The following is a 15,860-nucleotide window of genomic DNA, read 5'->3' as shown; positions in this document are numbered from 1 at the left end:
CAGAAGAACTAAACAAGTTATTAAATTTCTGATCCAACAGCGTCTTTCACATTTTAGCTGATTGCTGTTTTGCACAATACATTACAACACCTCAAAACCGCTGCTATAATACTAGGGTTCATTCCAGTATTTCTGCACACGCAATATTGATTGAACATACAGTATGTACACTGACAAAAAGACAGTGCAAACAAAAGTAAACACTGCATTTGTGTATTGTCTTGTATTTTTTGTTTGCACTGTCTTTTGTATGCACTGTCTTTTTTGTCTTGTCCTGCACTGTTTGCACCAGGTCACACAGACGCACTTTATGTGGCTAGGACTACTTACTAAGTCCTTAGCTCTGTCTTTGTGTTATGTAGCACCATGGTCCTGGAGAAACATTGACTCATTTCACTCTGTACTGCAACAGATATATATGGTTGAAATGACAATAAAAGCTTCTTGACTTGACATACTGCTGGGTAACATTTCCACATTAAAGCTACAGTATTTCCATGTTTGCATGTGTTTATTCCCCTGTTTATTTCCCTGCTTTGTGCCCAATGCTACTGGGATTGCCTATTGATCAGCCATAAGAAGAATAAAGCAGTTATTGAAAATAAACCAATGAATGACCGATTATACAAAGGAATATGTGAGAATCCTTATTGTATTGAGGTATCGAGGTTGCATTTTGTTTTAGTTGTACACAAGCTCCAGCGCTTGGTCCCAGAACTGGCAGTCAGCCTACATCCCTGACCTCTTTCTGAAACAAAACCCCAGAGGTCTTAATAGACAGAGACATTATTAATATTATTATTGTTTTTTTTTTTTTCGTTTTTTTTCTTGTGTTTGAGGATGAGGGAGACTTAAGCTATCTTTCCCTTCTAGGACAGAGCTACAGCTTCACCAGATTCCAGAAAATAGCATGTTTGGCATCAGTTGCCCCACCAAGGTAAGAAAATGGACTCAAGAGGAAGTTGAAAAATTAATTGTGCTCATGGAAAAAAATATTTTCTATTGCTCCTTAAAGTCATCAATCCTGGGTTAAATGATTGGGAACCTGGCAACCCTCCCCATAATTCTCTGCCTGTTTATTTGTATCTACATTTGTATTCATTCATGTATTCATCTGTTTAATACAAATAATGTATTCATATACAGTTACACTGCTAAGAGCCTCCTTTAAATTCTCCCACAGGTAGATGAGAAGCAGAGGGCTACTGTGGAGTTTGGAAGACTCTTAGAAGCCATGAAGACACTTCAGTTCTCCTCTGATGAACAGCGGGCAATTTGGCATGTTCTGGCAGGAATATATCACCTAGGCATAGCTGGCACATGCAAAGGTGAGTCTTTAGCACCTGCTGGTTAAGTAAGGAAGCCACTTATTTGTTATCACAGCCATATACAGCACAAGATGAGAAGAGATTTTACATTTCTTTTTTGACCCAAGGTACAATATTCAGATATGTCATGACAGTGCTAACAAGACATAAGTAAAGTGCAATGGAATAGAAAACGTGGATGAAGTGGGTATGTGGAACAGTTCAGTGCATACTATTGGACAACATTGCATTGCATTAAGGCATTACATTCATTTAAGAAAAGTTCTTGTAAAATAAATCTGAGAGGAATGATGTTTAAAGTACAGCACTGTAATGAATTAAAGTGTCTGCGTACTGGACACACTACGTCATTAAGATTTATGTGTATTAGTGTGGAGGGAGTTACCTGGATCCCAGCATGACAATTTTTAAAAACAACTTTCAGCCACTATGTTCACATACATTTGATTTCTTTTCTACCATGTCTTAAAGCTACATAGTTACAGCTGAGTAATGTTTATTGATCAACCTTGTTTCATTTTTAAACAATCTATATTATTATTATTATTTTTGCATTCATGTGTTTTATTAACAGACTGCATAAAAGTCTGAGCTTTGTTATTGTGCATGTAATGTTCTGGTGTAAAAAAATGTTATCTCCTCTTTACAGTTGGACGAAAGCAATTTATGAGTTTTGAGAGTGCTCAGGTGGCCAGTTCTGTTCTTGGCTGTGAGGGAGAAGATCTTCACACTGCAGTATTTAAACATCACCTAAGGCAGCTGCTGCAGAGGGCCACTGGAACCACCAGAGAGCGCCACATTGCAGTGGAACAAGAGGAAGGTTGGCATTGCTGGTCATATTCTCACCTGTTACAGTTTGGTTGTAGTTTTCAGTTTTATTCACAACTCATGATTCACACCCAATGTGTTGATGTGGTCTGTTTTGCAAGAAAAAAAGGTATGTTAATTGTAACAAGGTCAAAGGTGCAATAGACAGGCTTACTGCAATCAGTGAAGCCATGTAAATGTTTTATTTTATTTATTTATTTACGTATGTATGTATGTATTTATGTATGTATGTATGTATGTATGTATTTAATCTTATCATTAGGACCTAAATTGAGTGCTGCTCAGTGTGTGGAGGGCATGGCAGCTGGTCTCTACGAGGAGCTGTTTACTGCCATCGTATCTCTGATTAACAGGTACACAAATAAACACGTATATATATACACGTAAATGCATACACACATGATGATGCATACAGTACATAAGCATAAGCTTAAAATGTCTCCTAATTTTTTTTTTTTGTTGGATCATTTCTTTATCTGAGACTCGCTGTATTCAGAATGTGTGATATTTCTTTCCAGAGCTCTATGCTCCCAGCAGCTAACACTGGGCTCTGTGATTGTGGTAGACGCACCAGGTCTACGCAACCCCCGACACAGTGGGAAAGACAGGGCTGCTGGCTTCTCTGAGTTCTGTCATAACTACCTACAGGAAAGGCTTCTGGAGCATCATTTCACACACACCTTCACAAACTGTCTTGACAGATACACACAGGTACAGAACAAGCTTTTGTAATTGTGTGTGTGTTTTTGGAAACGTGTTATCGTATAATTGGAGAGGCTGCTGCTTTGTTCTGGCTGTAGGAGAAAGTGTCCGTAGATTTTGAGGCTCCTGAGGACAGTCCACAAAAAGTAGTGTGTGCTATAGACCAGCCAGGACTGCAGGTAAGTAGTCATCAATGAGTGACTTATTTTTTTTACACCAAAATATCAATTTATAAATCAAATCTAAGAAAACTGTCATTCCAAGATCAATATGTGCATGTGTGTCTGCTTAGGTTCGAGGACCAGAGGGTGACTCTCGTGGCCTGCTCTGGGTTCTAGATGAGGAACTCGTCACTCCTAATTCTTCTGAGAACATTATTTTGGAGAGGATATGTCATTACTTTAGTGATACAGGTACTCAAATTACAGGATTGACCATAAAACAGAATATCTATTCAGACTCACACTGAAATATTTCTATTGTTTTTAGTGCGGCAGTGTGAACAGCCTCTACAGTGCGAGATTGCTCATCTATCAGGCTCTGACCCGATACGCTATGACCTATCTGGATGGTTTCGTCTGGTCCAAAATAATCCTTCTACCCTCAATGCCAGCTCCATTCTGCAGAACTCCACTGTGTAACTTCTCTTAACTTGACACTTAACACTGGAACATTGAGTGTTTTATAACAAAGATAGACAGCGGTTCACTTTCAATTGCATATTGCATATCTCTCTCTCTCTCCTTGTCTCACTCTTTTTCTATCTCTGTTTCAAATATTAACATAAGACACCCACCAGCCACTTTATTAGGTACAGCACATGCCATTTAAATACGCTCAACCCATTGCTGTGTTCGTGGAACCAGTTTAAGACGACTTGTGTTTCGTTTAAATGGTGTATTATCATGCTTCATGTAATCATGTTAGATTATTGCTTGTAGTTATTGTAAGCACGAGACATTTAACCAGAGATTAAATGCTATTTATTTTGATTTACTGATTTAAGTCTGGTCTGCTGCCAAAGGTGTCATTTTATAGCTTGTTTAACACATCTATGAAATGAAAGCTGAAGTTCTGATCTCATATGAATCTTTTTATCACAAACTCAGATGTCTTCAGTATATAGCAAAAACAAAATTACAATATTTTAATACTAATAATGATATTTACTTACAAGGAACAAAAAAAATCAGATTAAAGAAATCATAGTCATAGTGACTATGGCTCATTCTCGCAATCTCTCTCTGTTCGTCAGTCATGTAGTTAAGGCTCTGTTTGCTCCACGGGCCTCAGTTCCTCCTTTGTGTCGGGGTTTGGGTGGTGTTGAAGGAGGCTCACAGCGCTTTCTGGAAAGAAGTGGAAATGTGCGCAAGACATTCACTGGAGGAATGGCTGCTATCCGGAGACACTCACACAGCATCTCTATTAAACTACAAGTGGTAAGGCTTGGTGAAGTCATTTCCACAGATAGTTCTGTTTTACTCCTTTGTAAAAACTCCTTTGTAAACTCCTTTTATTCTTTGTTTACATTTCTCACATTTCCTCTCTCCCTGTACCACCCGAACTCTTTGCTTTACGCACTCTCATTATTATGATGTCCTTCATTCCCTCTCTCTCTCTCTCAAATTAAAAAATGTCCAGTAGGATAAAAGGGAAGATAAAAAGATAAAAATAATAATAATAAAAATAATAAAGCAATGACTGCTCAACATTTTCACTGCAGATCTGTCCAGCATTTACAGCAGATCTGTAGCAAAGGGACTGCAATTATATACTGTAGTGTGTAAATAATCTGGTTTTTACTGAGACTGGCTGTTAAAAACAACTCACTGTCCTTTTACTGCTACGTACAGTTGAATTTGAAAATGTGTCACCCTTGTGCATCACATGTGGACGTCAGACAACAGTAGGAGTGGTGATAATATGAATTTGCTATTTAATTATTTAGGGAACCATCTACCACCAAACAATCGCTTTATATTAATAACATTGCCAGAAAATACCTTTCTGACACTTCTCTGAAAATGACATATCAAATATTAATGACTTTTGCAGTAACTTTTTTGTGTAACCACATTTAACCTTTTAAATGTGATGCATTAAAGACTTCTTTAATATGCCCTAAATATAAATGCCTTTCTATCCATTTCCCTAATAGAATAGATAGAATATGTTAAATCTCTTTATAGACTTTGACCTTGGCCACACAATTGTACAGTTCAGTTATTTAATCTCTCTCTCTCTCTCTCTCTCTCTCTCTCTCTCTCTCTCTCTCTCTCTCTCTCTCTCTCTCTCTCTCTCTCTCTCTCTCTCTCTCTCTCTCTCTCTCTCTCTCTCTCTCTCTCTCTCTCTCTCTCTCCTCTCTCTCTCTCTCTCTCTCTCTCTCTCTCTCTCTCTCTCTCTCTCTCTCTCTCTCTCTCTCTCTCTCTCTCTCTCTCTCTCACTCACTCACTCACCAGGATGCTCTGATAAACCTGATTCGTCGGTCACAGCCAGTTTTCTTACAGTGTCTCAGCGCAAAGGTCGATGGTGGTGGCTTTGATGTTCCTGCATTACGCACCCAGCTGCACTCAACCCACTTACTACCTGCATTGCAACTGTATCGTATAGGTCTCACACATATGTTCATTCACATCAGCTCGCATTATACTGAAAAGTCATTCATAGACAATGCGGCGTTTAAATACAACGCTCATAATTAGGCTAGTTTGTGACTAGTGTCTGTCTATCCCAGGTTACTCAGATCATATGTCTCTGAGTGATTTCCGACGACGTTTCCAGGCTTTGTCTCCTCCTGTAATGAAAAGATATGGATCCGTCTTTATCACACCAAATGAGAGAAAGGTGCGAAAATCTAAACGGATGTATGCACTTATACAAGTTTCCATTTATTGTTATTTTATGGTTATTATTTTGCCATTATAGATGTGAAAGTTACCAAGTAAAAAATAGGTTTGGACCCCTAATTATTTCTTGTTTTCAGGCAGTGGAAGAATTATTGATCGAATTGGATCTGGATAAAAAGAGTATTGTTCTGGGATCAAGCAAGGTGGGAGTCTACAGTGTCATTAAATGATCCCGTATGGTTGGCACTGATGTGTGTTTTTACAGCAGGTGTGTGTGTGTATATGTGTGTATTAGGTGTTCTTAAAACGTGGAGTGCTGAGATTGCTGGATGCGCAAAGGGATGGCTTAATCAACAATTGGCTGGTGGAGATGCAGGCTGCATGTGTGGGGCATTTGGCACGGCAGAGATACCGGTGCTTGAAGGTCAGTCTTTGGTGCTAACAGTGTATCTATACTATATATTTGTTAAGAGTACAACTACCGTGTACTACTGTAGCCACCAAATAACTGGTGTGTGTATAATAATAAACATTATATATATATATATATATATATATATATATATATATATATATATATATATATATATTCATGTCCCAAAAACACTACTTTCATAATAATAAGAGAATAATCAGCAGCCAGATGTTACTCTTAAAATAAACAAGATTAGATAATCATAAGGAAGGAAATAGTTCTGGAGCACTTAGGTGTTTGTGTGTGAATGTGTGAGTGTGTGTGTGTGTGTGTGTATGGGTTAGGTGTTCTTAAATGTGGGTTAGCTGTCCAGCGTATAGGCAGGCAAGAAAGAGCATCAGCCATAATCTCAAACAAGCAATTGTTGCTGCTCTTATTGATTTCTGATTTCTGATTGCAAATATCTATCTGTTATAAGTCTAAATAATTGTATGCCTGTTCTGAGATAAGGTGCAACAGATGGCTGTGAGATGTATCCAGCGAAATGTTCGGGTTCTGAACAGAGTGGCCAGCTGGAGCTGGTGGAAATTGCTATGTAGAATTCGTCCCCTGCTGGACGTCAATATAGATGAACACAAAGTCCGGGCCAAAGAGGTGGGTTATTTATTAATTTGTGTGTTAATTTTGACATGTTATTTATTAAATTGTATTATAATATAATTATTATTATAATAATTATAATTATTACAAGCTTAACCCATAAAAATGAAAGCATTTTTATTAAGATTCAGATTCAACTGTACTATTGAATTGCTTCAGGTGTTAAATTCAAAGGAATTGTAAAAAAAAAAAACAAACAAACAAAAAAAAACCATATTAATAAAAAAAATCAATTGCACATTATGTAGATGTGAATATGGTATAAATTTGGTGGTTAATGTGTTTATGTGCTTCAGGATGAGATCAGAATACTGAGAGAGCGACTAGAGAAGTCTGAGAAGGAACGGAATGAACTTAGACAAACTGCAGACAACCTGGAGACCAAGGTGTGTGTGTGTGTGTGTGTGTGTGTGTGTACATACTGTCATTTATATGATATAGATCTGTATGAAATTTCATATTTCTTTCCTAAATCTTCCGGTTTCTATAAGTGATGAAATCAACTTAAACTAATCTTATCAAAAGTAATGCACATTGTGTGTTTGTGTGTGTGTTTGTGTGTGTGTCTGATCACAGACAATGGCTTTTGTATCTGAGCTGAGTGATGAGAGGTTTCGAGGCGAGGCTGTAAGTCAGGCCTTAGACACAGAGAGAGCAGAGAGACTTCGTCTCACTAAGGAAAACAAGGAGTTGCAGGTGTCCCTTCTCAAACACTGAACACAATTTCTCTTTTGTCAAAAACTTTAGACCTTTTAAAATAACTAATTTTCATGAATAGCTGCCTAAAATATAAAGGTGTAAAAGATAAACTGAATTATGTCCAAATGAATTACTGCTTGTGTTTTAGACAAAGCATTTTTTTTCTTTTACATATTGTTTTACTAAGAACTTTTAGTCTTTTCTTCAGTGGGATATTTCATGAGTGACACAAACACATTAAAGGTAAGATTCGTGTGCTGTGTATCGTAGGATCGTTTGGATCAGAGTAAAGTCACTGTGGACGCACTAGAAAAGCAGCTGGCGGAGGAGAAGCAGAAAGCCAAGAGCAAAGAGACTTTAAGTGTCATGGCTACAGGTAGCACCTACTGCTTTTACAATGCCGAGTGTGAATTAAATAAGATTCTTATAAATAATATACAAGATACAAAAATGGCTATACTGGGCTGGGATGAAATCACTGGGAAACTCTGTTTTAATTGTAATGGGTTTAACAATGTATAATGTTATTCATTCCTGGAGACTAAACTCAACGAAAAAATATCTTGCAAGAAGCATTAATTTTGTGCTCAGGCAAGCCATCCTTTATTTATTACCTGCACGTTTAGAGTTATTATCTTAACAATCAGAGTTTGTTCTAAAATATCCTTGTACTTCCTTGACAAGAATACATCAAGTTTTATCCAAGAGATGCTAAACACATCAGTATATTATCACATATCAGATTATATACACATAAGCATATTTGTGAGTGAGCTTGCAGACCAAATTCAAATGGCCAAATTCTGATCTAATAGATACCTGTAATGATTAGGAGCAGCATTTTTGGGTCGAAAAGCTTTTGTTCAATCAACTCTTCTAAACGGTTTATTATACAGTAGATTTTAATTCTGTATTACTAAGGCTAATCAGTTTGTATTAGCTAGTACCAGTTGTTACAGTATGTGAAGAATTATAGGATGACAGTGATAGATGCTAATCCATATTCCTTTATGTGCTTTTTAAAACATGATTGCTGAATACTGAATACATTGTATGTTATGTGGAAATTAATTAAAAGTGTGTTTTAGACGGGGAACTACATCTGCAGTTGGATTGTGCACAGACGGAGGTGGAGTTTCTACGCAGACGTTTGCGTCAGACGGAGGAGAGGTTTGAGGCTGAGAAAGAAGCACGAAAACTTTTAGACACCAAGGTACTACACTGTGGAATCTTCACATACTCTCATCAGCTGGATCAGTATTATCCTAGTAAATAGGCATAAGATTAGAAAAGATAAGAAAAGTTAAGAAAAGATAAGATAAAATAAAAAAAACACATCACTACATATCTACATGCACTGACCTAACCTGCCCTAACACCCAATTCCAAATCTTTTATCTTTATAATTATATAATTGGCCATGGAAACACATTGGTTCATGACTAATAAATTTGGAGATCCAAAGCACACCTTTTCTAGTCTTCTATCATATTTTCTTGTGGGTGATGCTCTAACACAGCCTTATTACCCCCACACCAAAGGTTTTGGAGCTGCAAGCCCAACTGGAACAGTCAAAGCGCACAGTCACCGAGCTAAAACGTCACTGCCGGCATGTGACTTCTGATCTGCAAGATGCCCGTGTACTTACTGACAGCTTGCAGGCCCGTACTCATGACCTGGATAGGAAGCAGAGGAGGTGTGTTCCTTCACTTCAGGCAAAATGTCACATTAGCATAGAAGTGATCTCTATTCATATGCATCTAATATGCATATGCCCTCTTTCCTTCTCCTGTGCATATCATTATAGGTGGATGTGTTTTGTAGGATATATGGGTTCGCACATACAGTATGGATCTGTACATGGTCATGGATATGTGTTTTCTGTACATGTATGAGTGTGATGTTCAAAAATGTTGTTTACAGATTTGACAGTGAGCTGACCAGGGCTCTAGAGGAAGCAGATAATGAAAGAGAGCAAAAGGACAAGGCCACTCATGAGAGTATAGCTCTACGGGGAGAGATCTTTTCTTTGCAAAGGACACTGAAGGTATGAACCAGGGTCAGACTTCAGCCATCTGTTTAAAAAAAAAATCCAACCTTTGGATGCTGTAAAAATGTAAAAGCAATAGCTATATGAAATGATTAAAGATGTAATATTTGTTGTCTAAACAAAATATTCATTCCATGGGGTTCCATACATGTTCCAATGGTGTAGATAAGATTTTTCTTTACTGTATGTTTCTTTGTTTCCTGATTTAGTGGAGTCATAATAAGAAAAACAAAATTGTTAGAACTCTTGATTGTGTATTCTTCACATCCTTATTAACGTAAGCCCCAAACCTCAAATAATGATCTTTAAATTGTTTACAAAAAATGACTGTCATAAAGATGTAGAATTCATTAGGAATGGGCACACAGATTGCTCTGTGGAAGTGCATTTTAAATCACTGGGTAAATAGATATTTTTTACAACTAGAATGGAAGGGTAAGGTGGTTCTTCTTCTGTTATTGTCCTTCAGTATTCTTGAGCATAAGTTTCTATTTTAAGTATGTTCCAGAAATAGGAAACTGTTTGGTTAATTTGGAGGATTATTCCACAGCATTTAAAAAGTAGATCATGGAAAGCACACTGTACAATTCCCAATTTAGGATTTCATGAATATAGCTGCTAACAATTTTTGCTACACTGTTATCAGACGAAGCGATGAAGTGAAGCAACCTAGGGTGAAGAGCTCGTCTACACTCGAAATGTTGGAACCCTAGTTTTTTAACCTTTTGCTGTATGTAATTATATTACTGTAGAATGGGATTTGTTCTTTTTGAACTGACTACAGAAATCAAATGAAATAATGTATTTACATGCTTTAGATTTTAAAAATATAAACACAGCTTGACTACAAAGTATTCACCCCAGAGTCAATACTTAGTGATACACCAAAACCAAACTTTTTAAGTTTGTGTGTGTGTGTGTTTGTGTGTGTGAGTGTAGGAAAGTCGGTTGGAGATAGAGCATTTACATCATCAAAAACAAGAGTTGTGTGATCAGATCCGTGATCTGACTACGCCCCTGAAACTTGGCTCTGATTCAGTGCCTGAGCTGAAAAAGCAACTGCGTGAACTTGACAGCAAAGATAAGGAGCATGCTCAGGAGCTTGCCAACATGACATCCAAAATTCATCAACAGGAACAGGTAGCATTGCTTCTTCAGCTAAACTAATGACTTTTGCAGTAACCTTTATGTGTAACCAAAGTTAACCTTTTAAATGTGATGCATTAAAAACTTCTTTAATATGCCCTAAATATAAATGTAAAAATGTTCTTTTTTTTTATTTATGAGTTATTTAATCTCTCTTTCTGATTTTCCTTGAACGATTTTTGTTAAATCCACCCTCTACGATATAAAATGGCTGTTCACATTAACAGGACAATCTGCATGCAAATTCTCCAGCATCCTGCAGTGCAAATCTGATAACAAATCCAAAAATGGCAACAGTAATTCTAGTTTTATCTTGCGCTGTGATACTTAATGACATTGCTAAGCTAACAGGCTTTCAAGATGGTCTACTGCCTGCTGGTTTTTATGATGATATCTGTGGCACACTTATAGAGGATGACTTTCTCTCTTTCTCTTTTTCCCTCAAGGTACATCTGCGCTTTGAGATGGAGATGGAGAGAATGAAACAAATCCATCAGAAGGAGCTGGAGGACAAGGACGAAGAATTAGAGGATGTGCAGAAATCTTCACAGAGACGGGTGGGGACTGATAAAAGAAGGGACGGGAGGAATGAAATGCAATTTGATTTTAAATGTTTGTATATATGTGTGTGTTGTGTGTGCTATTGTGTGTGCTTTCAGCTCAGGCAGTTAGAGATGCAGCTGGAACAAGAATATGAAGAAAAACAGATGGTGGTGCATGAGAAACATGACTTAGAAGGACTGATCGCAACTCTGTGTGAACAGGTAATGCAAGACAGTGGGACAGACTAACATACTGTACACACACAGAAACACACACCTCCATCTATGTTATACCAGTCACAGTTATTAAAAATCAAAGGTAATACATTTTCATTCACTGTGCAATTGAACACAGATTTAAGACATATCATTATCATACAGGTACATTAACATACCATTGCTGTCTCTGTTCTCATCACTGAGCAAATTGCAATATGATTAAAAAAAAAAAAAGCATAAATCTTCTCTCACCGTGATTCTGTACCACACACAAACAATGTAATATCCTTTATTACTCTGTTTATTTTCTCCAGCAGTACATTATTCCACTGCCATTTGATCGGTTTATATTTTGTCATTGCGAATCAGTCCAGTATATACTGTACTGCAAACATTAGCCACAGACATTTGCCTTAGAATTAAATAAAAGTCTAACATATTTAAATATAGATTCTTGTTTCTAGATTATAGACTTATAACTGCATATTCAAGCTCATGTTGAACATCAGATTAACCAAATAAGTGCCAAAATATTAACATCCTATTGCCAGCGGTATCTAATCAAACAGAACCAGACAAATTATTTGACCTCTGTTTGCCTTTTTTTCTTGGTCTTGGTGAAGATAAAGATGAATCGTCGTAACAGTTATAAAAAGAATATGGTGAAACTGATAAATAATACCTTAGCAATAGATTTTTGTCATTCTTTCTTGTGCATGGAGGTAGTTGAAATTTCTTCTTTTGGTTTTTCCATCTCAGGTGGGACACAGAGATTTTGATGTGGAAAAGCGACTCAGGCGAGACTTAAAGCGTACCCACGCTCTGCTCAGTGATGCCCAGCTTATTCTGTCCACTATGGAACAAACTGGTCAGTGCCAGGCCCCAGGAACCAAGGAGCATTTGGAGAGACTGCACTATCAGGTAGGTGTTTATGGAACATTTCTGCTCACTGCAGTTCAGCCCCTCAGTTATGCTGTAACAAGACAAAAAAAAAAAAAAAACTTTTAAAAATGTGTACAATGTACAGTACTGTATTATTTTTATTTATTTATTTATTTTTTTACATGAGGTAGAAAAGAAAAATAGTAATAAATTATATTGAAGACATCTTATACAGAAATTGCCACTAATACACAAACACTCCAGTACCATTTCCTAATATGCTGAAACATAAAACATAATAGGGGGCACGGTGGCTTAGTGGTTAGCACGTTTGCCTCACACCTCCAGGGTTGGGGGTTCGATTCCCGCCTCCGCCTTGTGAGTGTGGAGTTTGCATGTTCTCCCCGTGCCTCGGGAGTTTCCTCCCCCGGTCTCCCCCGCCCTGCGAAGGGTTGGCACTTGATGCCCGATGACGCCTGAGATAGGCACAGGCTCCCCGTGACCCGAGGTAGTTCGGATAAGCGGTAGAAGATGAATGAATGAATGAAAATAGGGAAATAATGTTTCAGGAGCTTTAACCTACATTGCTAGAAACATTGCTGAAACTGTTCTGTGATGTTTTAGTATTAATGTTCTATTTAAGTTATGTTTAAATGAAGAGGACTGGCAGTAACCAAGCCTGGGTGTGTCTACTCTAACAACCCAATTATGAATTAAATTTGTATGAATTATTAATAAAATTTAACTGGTTGATTGTGTAAATGGAGGGTAATTTTCCAACATGGCCAGTTGATGTTTGCTAACTTTATTTTCAGAAATAACATAACTAATTATTTACAAACAGTAACTTGTATTTACTCAGGTTGTCTTATGTTAAATTTAATTTGAAGATGTTGAGCACATCAGAACTGAAAACCTCCATACTGAAAATAACAGGTGTAACAGCGCTAAATAAAATATACTACTGAGTTTCAAGGTGCTTTTCATAAAATATAGAAAATCTTACCCACATTCCTACAAGTTACACAGAACATCCAAAAAAGTAATTAAAATAGAAAAGAAATAGTTATTAATAGCTTCTATTCATGGCACGCCAGGTGATTTTGAACTCTTTCCGATATGAAGTGTGAACATGTGGTTGTGTGTATTAGCTGGAGGAGAGTGAGGCACGGCGTTTAGAGGCTGAGACTGTGCAGAAAACTCTTGCCATGGAGCTGGAGAATGCTCAGCTGGAGCTGGAGAGCATCTGCAAACAGAAGAGCCTGGTGAGAATTTTTTTTAATTAATACAGATAGAAAAAGCATATAAAATGGCCTTCACTCAGTAGTTTTTCTTGTTTCTTAGGTGGATGAACAGTTGACTCAGCTGCAGCATGAGAAGACCGACTTCCTGAAGAGGCTGGAGGAAGACCAAGAGGACCTCAATGAGCTCATGAAGAAACACAAAGCACTTATTGCTCAGGTGTGTCTGTGTGTGAATGCACAATGTATATGGATTTAGCTTAATGGTATATGTCTGCACTAATTATTGAAAAGTCACAAAAGAAATCCAACATTGCTTTGGGTTTAAATCCTTAGTCTTCTAGTGACATCGCTCAGATACGGGAGCTTCAGGCAGAGCTTGAAGAAGTGAAGAAGGAGAAACAGAGGCTACAGGAGCAGGTTAGACTGGACATGGTATACAGAAATGAACGAATATGCACACGGTTTCTGTACGAGGGAAGGTTGACAGAACCTGATGAAAGTTTAGTGCATTATGGTATTTAGACACACTCCAGCCTATTAGTGTCAGTTTATCACTAAAAATCTTATTTGTTATACCTCATTTTGTTTCACCCTTGGTTCATCACCTCTTAGCTGCAAACAAGTTCAGCACATTTGCAGTTCCTGGAGTCTTCCACAGTGGCCCGGAGTATTGTGAGCAAGCAAGAGGCACGTGTGTGTGACCTAGAGAACAAACTGGAGTTCCAGAGAGGCCAGGTCAAGAGATTTGAGGTGAGAGCGGACAGAAGTATCCACTACACTAATCATCAGCTTGGTAGACTGGAACCATGTGGGATATCCACCCATGGCCAAAAGTTTTGAGAATGACACAAATATTAATTTTCACAAAGTCTGCTGCCTCAGTTTTTGCTGCCTCAAGTCCCTCTTTGCCATGAAAATGACACTGCATTTCAGCCCTGCCACAAAATCACCAGATGACATCATGTCAGTGATTCTCTCTCACTCTTGTGAGCCTGTTGACGAGGGCAAGGCTGGAGATCACACTGTGATGATGATTAAGTTACAATAACAGACTTTAAAAGGAGGTTGATGCTTGAAATCAGTTTTCTTTCTCTGTTAAACATGGTTACTCTCAAGGAAACACATGCAGTCATTGTTGCTTTGCACAAAAAGGGATTCACAGGCAAGGACTTTGCTGCTAGTAAGACTGCGCTTAAATCACCCATTTATCGGATCATTAAGAATTTCCAGAAAGCGCTCGGACCATCTCCTAAAGTTGATTCAGCTGTGGGATCAGAACATCACCAGTGCAGAGCTTGCTTATGGATGTCAGCAGGCAGGTGTGAGTGCATCTGCACACACGGTGAGGCAAAGACTTTTGGATGATGGCCTGGTGTCAAGAAGGGCAGCAAAAAATCCACTTCAGGGACAATATCAGGGACAGACTGATATTTTGCAAAGGGGATTATCAAAGAGGATTGGGGTAAAGTTGTTCTCTGATGAATCACTTTTCCGTTTGTTAGGAGCATCCGGAAAAAAGTTGTCCGGAGAACAAAAGGTGAACATTAAAGCAACCTGAGCCCATTCACATGTACGCTTGCTTCTCAGGCAAGGGAGTGCGCTCACTCACAATAATCAACACTGCAAATACTTTGCATAAACTTAATGGAATTGTCAATAAAAGCCTTTGACTATTATGAAATGCTTATTATACTTCAGTACACTATAGTAACATCTGACCAAAAGATCTAAAAATACAGAAGCAGCAGACTTTGTAAAAAAATAATATTTGTATTAACATACTTTATTGTACAGTTGTACATATGTCAGAAAAAGGTTCTTTGTCCCATTGGAGGACAAAGTATGTATTATGTAAATACCTATGAAAATAGCAACCTTGACCCATTAAACGCTAAAGATTCAGGTTATAAGTGTAGGCTGTAAGAAGGTTATAAGTGTAAGACTACAGGGTTAGACAGCATCTTTCTTTCTTTGGCACACAAATTAACTAGAAAGGGGTGATTTGCTAATGTGTTCAATCAGATTTTTGCAGTATTGAGAAACACTGGATGGACCTCCACATACACTGTATTTTAGTTATTTTACTTGCTGGTGTGATTGCATTGTATAGGTTCTAGTTCTACGTCTGAGGGACAGTGTGCTGAAGATGGGTGAGGAGCTGGAGCAGTCTGCTCAGGCTGAGGCAAGAGAAAGAGAGAACTCACATTACTACCAGCAGAGGCTGGCAGACATGAGGTTAGAGATGGAGGATCTAAGCCTCAGAGAGCAGGAGAGTAGCCGTCGGCGCATGGAGCTGGTA

The 15,860-nt window shown here is 37.9% G+C and overlaps 1 protein-coding gene across 4 annotated transcripts in view; it reads left to right on the top strand.

Moving 5' to 3' along the window:
• Positions 1-15,860, top strand: part of LOC132863183 (unconventional myosin-XVIIIb-like) — a 36,970-nt gene that overhangs the window by 11,048 nt on the left and 10,062 nt on the right. For 3 of the 4 annotated variants that reach the window (XM_060895827.1, XM_060895825.1, XM_060895824.1), the window contains 29 exons: positions 874-937; positions 1,184-1,328; positions 1,978-2,148; positions 2,419-2,509; positions 2,675-2,867; positions 2,957-3,037; positions 3,151-3,271; positions 3,348-3,495; positions 4,114-4,297; positions 5,318-5,468; positions 5,593-5,702; positions 5,842-5,907; positions 6,000-6,128; positions 6,630-6,773; positions 7,076-7,165; positions 7,356-7,475; positions 7,749-7,854; positions 8,567-8,691; positions 9,020-9,174; positions 9,402-9,525; positions 10,468-10,668; positions 11,121-11,231; positions 11,334-11,438; positions 12,195-12,356; positions 13,469-13,582; positions 13,662-13,778; positions 13,895-13,978; positions 14,174-14,311; positions 15,672-15,857. In XM_060895827.1, coding sequence (XP_060751810.1) covers positions 874-937; positions 1,184-1,328; positions 1,978-2,148; positions 2,419-2,509; positions 2,675-2,867; positions 2,957-3,037; positions 3,151-3,271; positions 3,348-3,495; positions 4,114-4,297; positions 5,318-5,468; positions 5,593-5,702; positions 5,842-5,907; positions 6,000-6,128; positions 6,630-6,773; positions 7,076-7,165; positions 7,356-7,475; positions 7,749-7,854; positions 8,567-8,691; positions 9,020-9,174; positions 9,402-9,525; positions 10,468-10,668; positions 11,121-11,231; positions 11,334-11,438; positions 12,195-12,356; positions 13,469-13,582; positions 13,662-13,778; positions 13,895-13,978; positions 14,174-14,311; positions 15,672-15,857 — 3,736 coding nt within the window. The remainder of the gene's footprint in view (positions 1-873; positions 938-1,183; positions 1,329-1,977; positions 2,149-2,418; positions 2,510-2,674; positions 2,868-2,956; positions 3,038-3,150; positions 3,272-3,347; positions 3,496-4,113; positions 4,298-5,317; positions 5,469-5,592; positions 5,703-5,841; positions 5,908-5,999; positions 6,129-6,629; positions 6,774-7,075; positions 7,166-7,355; positions 7,476-7,748; positions 7,855-8,566; positions 8,692-9,019; positions 9,175-9,401; positions 9,526-10,467; positions 10,669-11,120; positions 11,232-11,333; positions 11,439-12,194; positions 12,357-13,468; positions 13,583-13,661; positions 13,779-13,894; positions 13,979-14,173; positions 14,312-15,671; positions 15,858-15,860) is intronic. The other variant, XM_060895826.1, reaches the window with a different exon arrangement.

The sequence above is a fragment of the Tachysurus vachellii genome, chromosome 20 (genome assembly GCF_030014155.1).
Source record: "Tachysurus vachellii isolate PV-2020 chromosome 20, HZAU_Pvac_v1, whole genome shotgun sequence".
Classification (NCBI taxonomy): Eukaryota; Metazoa; Chordata; class Actinopteri; order Siluriformes; family Bagridae; genus Tachysurus; species Tachysurus vachellii.
This window is presented reverse-complemented; position numbering and strand designations above follow the sequence as displayed.